The sequence below is a fragment of the Emydura macquarii genome, unplaced genomic scaffold (genome assembly GCF_026122565.2).
Source record: "Emydura macquarii macquarii isolate MOO-44397 ecotype Brisbane River unplaced genomic scaffold, CSIRO-AGI_Emac_v2 contig_1876, whole genome shotgun sequence".
NCBI classification, from domain to species: Eukaryota; Metazoa; Chordata; order Testudines; family Chelidae; genus Emydura; species Emydura macquarii.
Window position 1 is genome coordinate 24,985,113 of NW_027132013.1, and position 13,392 is coordinate 24,998,504.

At 42.7% G+C, this 13,392-nt stretch overlaps 1 protein-coding gene across 1 annotated transcript in view; it reads right to left on the reverse strand.

Moving 5' to 3' along the window:
* Positions 1–5,258: 5,258 nt before the first annotated feature.
* Positions 5,259–13,392, reverse strand: part of BAHD1 (bromo adjacent homology domain containing 1) — a 66,401-nt gene continuing 58,267 nt past the window's right edge. Inside the window, exons 6-7 of the mRNA XM_067557997.1 lie at positions 12,324–12,415; positions 5,259–8,797 (exon numbers count right to left, since the gene is read on the reverse strand). Of these exons, the coding sequence (XP_067414098.1) occupies positions 8,608–8,797; positions 12,324–12,415 (282 nt within the window). The 3' untranslated portion in view covers positions 5,259–8,607. The remainder of the gene's footprint in view (positions 8,798–12,323; positions 12,416–13,392) is intronic.

Genomic DNA, 13,392 nt, shown 5'->3' on the forward strand with positions numbered 1-13,392 from the left:
AATGTATTTACCCGTTTTCACTACAGATGTGGCACACCGACAATATGGAGCAATATGAATTTAATAGCTAAACAAACAGCACTCTGGCTCCTGCACTGCTTGCATTAATCACTGTCATTTAGTTCATTAAAGCAGCAAGTTTGTAATTTAAATGAAACTACCATGAACTCCTGAGCCTGACACATCAAAGTGCTCGAGAATCCACAGGTCCTGCTGCAGATCTTAGGTCCAGCTTGCCAGAGTACATGTTGCCTGGCTTATTAGCTCATACAGTCCATCTCTCTAGCAATGCATGGTTGTCACACCTATTATAGTGATCATAAGAAGGGTCATACTGGGTCAGACCAATGGTCCATCTAGCCCAGTATCCTGTCTTCTGACACTGGCTGGTGCTTCAGCAGGAATGAACAGAACGGGCAATCACTGAATGATCCATCCCGTTGCCCATTCCCAGCCTCTGTCGGTCAGAGGCTTAGGGACACCCAGAGCATGTGGTCACAAAGACCTCTGTAGCGAGCTGGACCCATTTGGTGTTTCAGGCCAGAAATTCCATGTCAATATCAGGTTCACAAAAGGAGTTTGTTTACTGTAAATATGAAAACGGTTGGTTGTAGGTACAGTATTCCTCCATGTTGCATGCTTTGATATGAAATCCGATTCTCCTTTACATCGTCCCCATGCTTCCGATGGGTGTCAGATTTGTGTTGACAATGCCTAGGGAAGCTAACAAGGTGAAGCTGGAGGATTTGGCCTTTGATGGAGGCCCATGAGGAGTTTTTAGCTGAGGAGAAGACATGGGAGGTGACTGGGATTGGGGGACAGAAATATTAGCTGGATTTTTTCAGCTAAAATGATCAGCAGTTAAATAGTTAATGCTGACAACATTGTCATTGCTGGGTTTCAGTAGTAACAAGCACTAATCACACACTTCCCTTAGAGCTATTGTTTCAGGCTCCCTCCAGACCCTGGAAGAAAAACAACATATTGAGTTAAAGTCGATTCAATTTTGCAAAGGATCTCTTTGCGACCAAAAGGATTAGATTTTATTTATTTATTTAAACAGCAGAGATTCTGGAGCAAAGGCCAGCAGTCATGGAAGCGGGAATACACAGGGCTCTAGCTCCTGAATTTATTCGTCTGTGCAGTCTAATTTAAATATTATAAGCAGAAGATCCCCACTTCCTTTGGGAGATTATTCCACAGCTTAATCAATTTCATTGTCAAGAGGTTTTTTTTCCTGATCTCACCCTACATTCTCTCTTATTTCTATCCATTTCTCTAGTTTACAGGTAAAACTTGCACAGAGTTTTCTGCAAGGAACAGCACTCGTAACAAGGATCCTTGGTAAAAAAACTGCAGGTAACGTATCCGCTGGCAAAAAGCATAATCCCCCGAAAAAGCAGGTCCTGGAGCTTTTAATGGAACATGATAGAAGACTGGCAGGGGCGGTATGAGAACACTCCCTTTAAAAGCAGTTCAGGAGCTGCACCTGTGTCTTTCTAAAAGCCAGTAAGGGCCTAACAACACTGCACCAGAACATGTCTGAACTGGGCTTTGCAAATATGGCTGGTTGTAAACACTTGTGTCCACACAGCATGATTCCACGAAGCAAAACCGTGTCTCAGCACTGCATATCCTCACTTACCATGCTTCAAAACAGTCTTTGCACCAGTGCATTGTGGGAGAGTTTGTGCATACTTGCAAGCTCAGGTTTCTGTGATAACATTTACTGAATCTTACTTGGATTCCTTCAATATCAGGAAGCGTTCCATAATTTTGAATTGTCTCTGAGGTTTATCTCCTACAACTCCATAGCTTCACCTTCACCCAGCAATCTGGATAAACTTGTAAATGAATTGTATCTGGAGGTAAAGAAAAGCCAAAGAAAACCCATATTCTTTAAGATAGCACAAAAAGAGACAGCCTAGAACTGGGATCCACGACACCCAAAAGGCAACTCTAAAAATCCACAAGAAAAGTCATTGTTCAGACAAGAGGTCTGTGTTGAGCTTTCACAGATCTGCAAGTTGTTTCTCTGTATCCTCACTGTCTGCCTACACAGCACCCCTGTTCTGAAATGGGCAAGGACAGGTAGGATGTGAGGAGTGGGTAGTAGTGAGTGTACGGGCAATAGAATAGCCTCCTGTGGCATGGAGGGGGTTAAAGATAGGATGCATGACTGGAGCTCTGGGAGTGAAAGCTGAGATTACTGCCCTCACCAGAAGCCAGTTCTGCTTTTACACCACTCCCTGTATTTATGACATGCTGGGCTGGGGTCTGAGGCATTTTGCACGCATGTGGTCACCCCACCTATGTCCCTTTGGCACCTTCTGTCCCTTCCACAAACCACACCAAGTCACTTCCTTCTCTATACTTGGGAGTTAATTCAGTATCAGTAACAGACATTGATTCTTTTTTCCCCCCTCCTCCCTCATCTTGCTCCCAGAACCTCATTCTCTCCCTTTGCTTGTGTATGAGGTCCATCTCTCATCAATGAACAACAGTCCATCACTTCTGTAAATTGTCCTTTCCATTTCCAAGGGCCTACAGAGAGGAAATCACTACCCATAATCCAAACTACTCTCTGTCTGCCCATATTGAGGTGCTCAGCCAAGCCTCATGGAATAGCACTCAAGGCATTGCTGAGTTTTGGAGAACTTCCTGGTTCTTATCACATGTCCGGGTTAGCAGCTCAGGGTGCTGCCCTCTATCCTGACCCTCCCATCCAGCTGCAGTTTTTCTCCGGACAGCTTATGCTTGGTGGGTGTTATACAGCTATAGGCACTACAGGCCAATCTTGCAGTCCTCAGTCCTTTTGAAAACAAAACTCTCATGGAGGGACGGGGAGGTTTCTTTTCTGTAACTTGAGTAAGGAATCCAGGATTTGGCTCCTTTTAAAGTAATAATGATAGTTAGATCAGTTCTTACCCTCACTGCCATGCACAGCACCCTGGCTATGCTTTCCAATCATGAGTCTGCCACCAGATGGCAGACGTACCTAATGGTCAAGCACTCCTCAGAAGTCCTGCTTCCCCTCTCCTCCTCAAAATCCCAAACTTTAAATTGTATCAAGATATACAAAACTATGCTCACCCCTGCCCTTCGGGGCTCTCTCCATTGGAGTCGTTTTTGCTTTTTTTCAAGCACAAACCCATTCTTATATGATTGTTTTACAGACCTGGATTGAGACAACATCGGCAGATGATGTCGTCACATGCCGCTGCAGATGGGTTTCTACACATGGAGGTGGTCACTGAGGGAAAGGCCATGGGATCACCTCCAATTTCCTAGTGCAGACAGCTCCACGTGTAGAATCCTTCTGTGCCTGAGTGTGGTGCTACTGCACTTGCTGCTACTGCACCAGGAAGAAACCAAGATACTCTGGAGAGAAAAAGCGCACAAGAGAGAATGAACGAACACACAGGTTACTATTCCACTGTAAAAGAACACGGCAAGAAGTGGCACTATGGCTTCCTCAAGGACTAAGCAGAGATCTGAGGTTTAATAGAAGCCTTTCTTGGAAGTGAGATGGGAAGCAAATAAATATATATAGAATCAGTTAATGCTGCAGAGAAAAGATTAAAGGCAGCAAAAATGCAGAATTAGAGCAGCCAAAGAGCGTAAGGGTGTGGGGGTGGGGGGAAAGAGGGGAGACACAAGGATATGACTAATATGAGAAAGTCAGAAAAAAAATAAAAGTCTATTACTAATTGTGGAGAGAGGATCAATAAATGCTCTTTGGTGGTTGTGATGCACAATGCTTCTCCAAATCTGTGCTTGAGAAGGAAAATAAAAAGGAGAGACATTTGAACAATTCAGAAGTAAGCAAAGAGCTTGTGAAAGCCACTCTTGATAAACAGTTAGCAAGGGATACTTGGGAAATTTGACCATGCAAGTCCAGAGACGTCCAACACTGTAAAATTTTCAAAATATAGAAATCAAAATAATGAAGTATACAGCTTTGTAACCCAATACATTCACTAACTCCCTGCATGCGTCACACCCTCCTCGTGCCTTCATTAACTGCTGGTGACTTTGCCAATAGATAGGGCTGTGTGCCCAGTCACCTGATGGTGCACACCATGCAGCCTGCAAAACCAAGTTTTCCCACCCAGCTCGCAAACCTCACAGACCTATTTCTGCAGCCACCTCAACCTCCAAGCTTTCTTCAACCTGCTGCAGTGGACGAACTTCCTCTCCAGGGGATTCCAAATCCCACACCAAACCTGCCAACATCCTCAGGAAAAACACAATATTTAATTGGTGTAAAATAAACCAGCGCAACGTAGATAATTTAGATTTGCACACACAATGATGGACAAAGAGAGTGAGTCCAATGGATGGTGCGTCAGCGTGGGAGTCAGGAGACCTGGGTTCTATACCCAGGCCTGCTGGGTGAGCATAAGCAAATCACTTCACCCCTCTCTGCCTCTGTTTCCTCTCCACCCTTTCTTTGTCCTATCTATTTAGACTGTAAGCTCTCTGGGACAGGGATGGTCTCTCGCTATGTACAATGCCCAGCACAACAGGTCTCACTGTCACAGCTGGGGCCTGTAGGCACTACTGTAATACAAACAACAGACATCCACTGATCTCTGGATGATGCTGAAGGAACACCACCCTCCTCTACCTCCTCCCTCCCCACCCCCAGGAGATAATCCATCTTCCCACAGAATGCTTTGCTGAACATCTGTTCCAACAGGAATTTCTGTCTGGTGTTTTGAAGACACGACTTGGAGGTCGGCCTGCAGAACCTTGGGAAAACACGAGGGGTTTTGCATTCACCATAAAGAGGTCTTCTGTTTTTCTATTCAAGAGGAAGATATCCTCTCTCAGATACTCCTGGGATGGAAGCCATAGAAAAACCAGATTTGAAAAAAACAAAACAACACAATGCTCCATCTGGTGCTCACTCAGCATCCTCCTCCTCAGGCACCTCTCCCAACACACTCAAAGATTCCTAACTACCTTGCCTTTCCCGGCTCATTCTACAACCTTACAGATATGCACACTTACATGAGTATCTCTCCCCACTCCCCATCCCCACTGCAAGTGTCCCATCAATCACACATACAAGGTCGCACATTAACATCTACTCCTAACTGACTCAATCTTGTTCACTTCTTATTCCTGGATTACTGGCCTCTACTCAATTCTCCTCTTACATTGTTCAAACTGAAAACTGGCCAGTGCTGGAAGGAACATGGAATTCTGAGTGACAGCGAAAAATAAAAACTGCACAACACTTGACATTTGTTTTCTAAATCAATACAATTTTTCAAATTTATTTTTTAAGAATTACTTCTAATATATCTTTCTCACAGAAGGAGGGTATAGGGAATGTTCTCATTCCATCTGTAAACACTGAAATACAGATCCGGGAAACCAGGGAAGAGACACAAAAAAGTGCATTTTACAAAATTATCAACTAAAATATATTTTACATGTATTACGTTTCAATTTAAATTCTACCAACTGCATTTTCAGTTTCAAAAAATATTTCCATATCTAATAGATTAAAAAAGCATGAAATATTCTCATTACGGATAAGACATTTTGATTCATTTACATGCTGTTTGCACAACAGCATAAGCAACCATTTGAATCTTGAACAATGTTCTTAGCCTGAAGCAGATTCTGACATAACATCAGAAGAGACAGGATTTCTCCTTTCCAGACGGGGGTAACAGCGCATCCCAGAGCCTGGGTAAATACAATTTTTCCTCTCCCCTTTAGGCAAGTTTGATTTCTTTTCCCCCGCCTGGAAAGGAGAAAGGACAAAGGTGGAGAGGGAACCAGGAGAAGAAAGATTTTCAGCAAGTTACTGTGGTTTCTGAGGCTGGTTATTAAACCCTTTACTGACTTTGCAGTAGTGTGTGGAGTCTGAATTAGCAGGAGAGCTGTCACCACACCAGTAAATAAAGCTACTCCTTTTGCAGAAGAGGATCACCAGGCATCTTAGCCTGGACTACCTGAACCCCTTTGATTCTATTCAGGATGGCTGTCCCAACGGGTCCCAACTCTGACTCAGGACATATCAGCTTGTCCACATAGGAGTTCCTAAGACTTTCCCATATCATCAATCTGGGTTGTTTCCCCTATATTAGTCCAACAGCTCAATTTTCCTTGCATGCCTCTCTGCACTCTGTCGCCTCAACAACTGCTCTCACCATGGGACCAGAAGGGCAGGTAGCAGCTACAGAAATTACAATATTGCTCCACAACCACACCGCCGTTTACTACTAGGGAGCAAGAGCCATGCCCTCCTCCATCTAGAATCAGTGAGCATCCCTGCAGGATACTCTCACTTGGCCAAGCAAGAGACCTGAGGTTACTCCTGACCCTGCTCTTGTGCTGTAGTGAAGCGTGCTCTGTAGTGCTAATGGCCTGACCTCCTTATTCCAAGTAATCGTTAAGGGAAATGCAGACAATTACTTGGACACCAACAGTACCTTGAGGGATTAGATGGGATTAAGATGCTTAAACGATGGATCTGTGCTCACTTGCCTAGGGTTAAACCTCTTGAAAATGAAGGCTCGAGACTTTCCCCCTAGGGCGCACTGGCAGGGACTTTGGAATTTTTCATCATCCTCTGGAATACTGAGCAGGAATTGTCCATTGAGATCAGGTGAACGTGTGCCACGCTTTCAGGCCTGGCCCTCATGGGCCTCAGACCTTCCCATCTTCTTTCAGGGTTCTCTCGTCCTCCATAAACATCCTCCTCTTTGGTATGTAGAGCAAATCTATGGATACAACTCCTGTGTTAACAGAAACACAGGCTGCGCAATTTTCACTTAACGGAAGTGAATGTGGTAGGGATATTTTCTCCAGGCCAGGTAGGCCTAGCCTCAGTGATCAGAGCAAGAGGGAAATCCCTTTGATTCCAGCTCCGTCAGTGTCCGTGGTGAGTACAGGTAGTGCTACTTCCACTTAAAGGACAACAACATTAAAGCAGTATGAACACTTCTATTGTTTAACACTAGTTCAGGCGCCCAAAAAACTGAAAATGCAGGTCCCTAGTTTAAATGAGTGACTCCAGCAGTCAGCAGGTACATGGACTGATACAGTGTTGATTCTCATTCTTTAAATTAGTGCAATCTACAAATGGATTCCCAGCTTTGTGTGACTGATTCAATGGACTCTGTTATGCTGTCCTTTGGTTTTCTTTTAGAATTAACGTCAATAGTTTGTGTTAAGATAAACTAAAGTATCTCTAGGATCTATACACATAAGGCAAGAGGCAAAAGTATCTGTAGGAATCAAGTAGCATTTTTCAACAATGCAAATCTCTCATTGGTCAGTTCCTTTCAGAAGCCACAAAGCCACCCTGGTGAGCATGTTCATGTCAGTACAAGTGGTAGGGTAGGAGGATGAAAGGCAGTGCCAAGGGAGAACACTGCTCATTTTCTCAGCAATACGACCATGCCCAAGACCAAGAGAGTCATGTCAGGTGTCATTTTTAGGATGAAATGGCCCAAGGAAATATTTTTCATTTCTTCCCCTGCCTTTATCTTACCCACCTATGGTGGAATGTGCATATCTAAGGTCTACAAGGACTAAACTACAGCAAAGAAAACTGAACTTGGAAGGGATAGAATAACCCATTTATACTGCTAGGGAAGGCCTCTGATGTCAGTTAGGGCAAAGAGATGAGTATTCTGGGGAGAACACAATCACGGCTTTCACCTACAGAGCACACCTTGTGCGCGCCAAGTCTTAACAAAACAGTTATGTGCCTGCTGGAGGTGTGCTTTGTTGGCCAAGGATCTCTGACAGACCTGCAGCTTTTCCATAATGGCGTGAGGTAAGGCTTATTATCCTTTGTCCCATTTTCTGCCTTGGAGCTGGAACACAGTTCAACGCCTGCCTAAAGATCCTAATCTGGGCAGTAAATCATAGATTACAGAAAAAATGTCCAGGGAAAAGGGGTCCCGTCCCTCTCCCTTTACAAAGCAAAAAGCTATTCAGCATGGCAGAGGGCCGGTTGGCACACAGCACAACTTCAAGAGGAACTGTTGGATTTCGAAGTAGCAGTGCCATCAAGAATCCCCCGCACTCTGCCTTTTCTGCTGAGCATGCATGACTATCTTGCGCTGTGTAAAGGAACTGGTCTTTCTCTCCCTTCACAGTAGGACGTGAAAACCATGACTCATACCTGCACCACATACCTGCTTGACTCATACCTGCACCACGGCATCCTTCCTGCATGTTCTGACCATCCCCACCAATGATGGCTTTGGATTTAGTATACTGGCTTTTCTCCCTTGCAAAACCCCTTTCAATATATGCATCTCTATATACATATATAGATATAGATTTAACACTTGCAAGTACCTATATCTATATATATATTTATTTATAGGTATATATTTTAATTTATGCTCTTTAATGAAGTGCTGTGCTTTGAACTGCTGCCTTCCTTGACAGGGATCTGTTCCTGAATGCGGAAATCTTTTCAGTCTTTGAGGACAGAGTGCTTGGACATTCCTTCCAGCCTGCAAGCAGTACTAGAAAAGTTGCTGAGCATGCATGGATGTCCCAGATGTTCAACCTGCCATTGGCTCTCTGGTGCCACAGTCATCGCCATAGCTGGACTAAAGCGTGTTACTACTGCGGATTCTTCAAAATGCGCCCATGTCGGAAATCATAGACATGACGGCAGAGGAAAACCAGGTCAGGATCAGTGTCCTCCGGCACTTTGCGATGTGGAGGTGTGGAATACTCTTCTGACGGAGGAACCATCATGGTTTTTCTGCCTGGAATCCCCTCAACCCGACGTTTTGCCAAGGCACAAAATCTGCAATGTAATTAAACACAGAAGGGAATCTTCATTTAGTGCCTTCACTGCTCAAGCTTTCACTATTCCTGCTAAAGCCTACTGGAGGAGGCTATAATCTTTGTCTGCTCCTTGGAGTTATCATCCATTATATTATATTCCTGACAGCATACAGCAGGAATGGAGAGGATAAAGTTATGGATTATCCTTTCTTCAAGAACAGATCTAGAGGTTGGTTGACAAGTTATAACTACTCTGAGCATTACCAAGTAGCACACTGGTTTATATTTCCTGGCTGGTAGATTCTGTACAATATTACAGTACAGAGGATTACAGCAATTAATCTGCATTGTTTAACCACCTTCACTTTATTTCTGTTGAATAGCACTGGAAAAAAAAATGGTTGCTCAAATAAAGATGAAGGTGATGAAGCAAGAACATAGCCAGGTCACAAAACATTCCATTCTCTGCGTCAACAAGGCCAATTTACTGGTCCTGCAAAATGACAAAAAAATTAAATTAATACATGCTGGAGTTGGATACTCTGCAACAATACCTGCCATTTGTGAGCCCTGGTCCGGGAGAAGGCATATGCCCTCATGGATTTCAGCCCTTTAAAACAATTTGGGGGGGGATCTCAGAAAAAATGTGTGCGTATAAAACTATCAGCCAGCCAGTCAACCTGAATTATATCACAGTATTTTAATTTATAAGCATGCATGGCAGGAGGCTACTGGGCACCTTCAAAATATAAACATTTGAAAGCACAAATTGACAGAATGTGCACAAACAGAGCCGAGAACAGAAGCAGAACAAAGCATGCCAGCTAAACACATTAAACATTAAAAAAAGTGAGCCTTGCCCAGTGGGATGACACAGACATGCAGTGGAGAGTGTTGAGAGGGACAGCATTCCCAGCCCTGCAGAGAAAAGCCTGTCTCCTGTCCTTTCTAGAGTTTATTTATAGCTAAACAGCTGTAACAACCTCATTGAGCTCAGCTGCAGCAGCAGGACATAAGCAGGCAATACCTGATGTAGAATAGCCCTCTTACATAAAGCTGGGTGACTATATCCATAAAACAGTGATACATTAGCTACCTGTTCAGCAAGTAAACAACCTATGGAATGTGGGTGCAAAACTTGGGGGCAAAGCTCTTGCACAGTAGTCAAGCTTGTTCTGCAATAGCTGCAGAATTGGAGTGGTTTTAAGGGCACAAGAGTGCACACAACGGTAATCCAGTCTAAAGATCAAAGGCTTGAATCTCCATGCTAAGGTTGGCATCAGGAAGAAAGCTCCTAAATTTGAAATATTTTGAAGATTACAATTAACCAACCAACCAATTTTTCACCACTGATGGAACATGGGCGTCAGTGATCAAACTTCTTGTTGAACATGATTCTTATGGTGAGAACCTTATCCATGTGCTTGGTACATAGCCCAGAGACAGAGCTGCCAATGAAGCAGCAAAATCCTCCATGCACAAGTAAAATCTCCTTCCTCTCTAGCTTGAGTTTCAAACACTTACTTTGCATCAACTGTGGTAGCACTGAGATGGAATCACCATGAACAAGACTTATGTAATTTTGGGTATCTGCTTAGTAACCCAGCTAGTTGAACTCTCACCTGGATAGCATAGAGGTATTTAGAAACGGGGAAGGATAGCTGCAAGAGCACAATGCAATGGATACCACAGATCATGCTATCTTATCAGTTCTTCAAGTGGTTTCGAACAAACATTGTGCCACAACAGTTGTCTCAACGGGAATCCATATAGGAGGTTCTTCTGAGACAGTAAATTCAGCTTTGCTGACTAGTTCGTGAAAACACCTTCCCACTGCCTGTGCTGATGTCTTTAGACTCCCTGAGCATTCAAACCAGTCTAGCTCAGGTCAGCAATAAACCAATCATACAGTGTGCAGAAGGTACATTTCTAAGGAACACCACCAACAGGTCCAATTAGCATCACATTTGTAAAGTTGGCTCCACACAGTACAGTAAAAATATATATCAACATTTGGCCACTGGGTCAGGAATAGCCCCTGTGGGTACTGAGAGGGGTAACCCCTCAGCAAACAATTTATGAGAAAAGGCTGCATACTAATCACAGCAGTTTCATGTCAGAGCTGCCGCAACTTCATAGATTCAAAGTAATTAGAGCAGAAACAAACCTATCCTATTTTGTTGGTGGTTTTTACCTAAACATACCAAGCAGATTTGTAAGAACTGCCTTGCCATCTCTTTTGCCAGGGCTCATTGTATAAACAAGCTTTTCTTTACTACATTTTCATTCTACGGCTCACTTTAGCAAGTGCTTCTGAAAGTTTAGTTATGCCAAAAGGAAAATGAGAGAAAATGATCTTTCAAAATTTATTTTAAATTACTCAGAGTGGATTTATTCCACTTTTATTAAAGTTCCATAAAGGCACATTTGGAATAGTTCAGAGCTGCTCTTGTTGCTTTAATGTAACATCCACCTGCCTCTGTCAAGCCATGCCACAGAGAAATGGGACTTCTCTTCAGAAGCTTCAAACCCATGCAAAACTGAACAGTATATTACACCCAGCCACCCATGTCTGCTTTTTAGGGGAGTGAGTTATTAAAAAAGCAGCAGGTAGGTTCAGAACCAGGATGTACATAGTGAACAAAAGAACTATTGTAAAAATTAGTATAAGTTCATTTAATTAAAAAGAACTGTTTAGAAACTAACCTTTGGTTTTAGAAACCCAAACTGTGAAGCACTGGGACATATCACAAGGACCTTTGTGAAACTGGTTGGGCTAGTTTTACTGTCCAAGATCAGCTAAGCATATAATGTAACCATCAGCACATAGTAAAAAAGCACGTATAACAGGATCGATTTTAAAAGGTTATTTTCCATTTTAATAATCTACGGTCTGGACTTTAAAGCTAATTTTTATTTTGCTACTGTTCGTTTAAATGGTGCAATTTGTTAGAAAATACAGATACTCTGCAGTCCTTGGTCACTAAAACAGATTAAAAATAGCAAAAATTAAACTGTAAAGTGAGTTAAATATTTCTCTAGTCACGATATTGGATAACCTAATTACCAAAACATCTAATACTACAGGCATGCCTACAAAATATGATAAGGACAACAAACACATTAGCATGCATTTTAGTTGAACTTGAAGCACACGTGCAGGCTGGGGAAATGTATAATCCTTGTATGGGTTCGCTACATTTTTCTATTGCACTTTAGTTTTGTAACTGAAATATTGTGTTTTACTGTATCTATTGATGACCATGTGCTGTGGTAGAAAGGTCGTGTATGTGTAAACACTTATAAACCTCTTAAAGTGTTTATAAAACACAAAGCAAATAGATATCCAAAGGAGCTACTAGTGTATGACAACACTCCTAGATCAGTATATCACACCCATTCTCTAAATGTACTGCAGTACAGATTAAAGTAAGCTGCAAAGCACACACAGATCTGTTGAATGATGTTGGGTAATAGAAACGTTGAAAAAAACTGGCGATACAGAGAAGTTTCGAAAGCAACAGCAAGTTAAGAGCACCACCTACCTGCAGTACTCTGCAAAGGTCAGAACGTAACACTTTTCCTCAATGCAGGCAACACTGTTTTCATCCTGATGTCGGGATGCAAAGATCTCATTCTGCAAAAGGATATACAACAAGGACAGTCACTCAACTGGACAGGAACACTTAGAGAGGCAAGGCAGTCATATGTACTCTCTCGTAATTGTAAAGAAGAGAAAGGTTATGCACGCATGCAACAACACGCTTCTTAAAGAGAAAGCACAATCCCCCCCCGAAGTCGAATGCGGCAATTAACCCAAACAATTTACAGTTATAATTTTATAGCCTGTCTAACTGCTTTAGTGACCAAAAGAACTTCACTGTTTGACTTTTGATCAAAATGTTATAGCTTTCCCATCATGTAACTCACCACCATCCTACTTTATATTAGCAGGTCTCCACAAGTACTGCTAGCGTTACAAATATAACTGTTTGGTAAGACGGCACCTCAGTGATGATGCTTATAACCAAATCTCTCATTTCAAATGCAACTGAGTGTCTGAGACTTATATTGTGATAAGCGTTTCTCTCCAGGTGACCTTTCAGAATGCTGCACTGAGTAATATGAATGCAGCTTTTTAAAAAAATGCTCTTCCAATACCCGGCACAGCAAGAAGATAATTTAAAGGGAAAACACCCTGTAATGTCTGTCAGAGAGACATTGCAAAAGGCCCAAGATGCAAAGAAATCCAAAATAAAGCCCCAGTAAAGACAGGATTTTTCACCCCATCCAATCTCAGCATCAGACCTCTGAAACTGGACATGGAAAGACTGGAAAAACTGCATGGCAAAGAATGACCCTTCTTATCCCCCACTTTCTTTAGCCATTCTAGGCAGAAGTGCTCTTCCTCCCAAATTTCCAATATCCTGGGGATGGTCTCACTTTTCTCTCTCCTGTGCTGGGAACCTTTTCTGATTCATTTTCACAAATAAGGGATATGAATGGAGTATGAAAGGAACTTAGTCAGCCTCTCCACTAACCTCTAAATTACTGTAGTGATCAGTCTCAGAGCAAATAAATTGTCCCTTTTTCTTCTCCAACACCCCCCCTCAT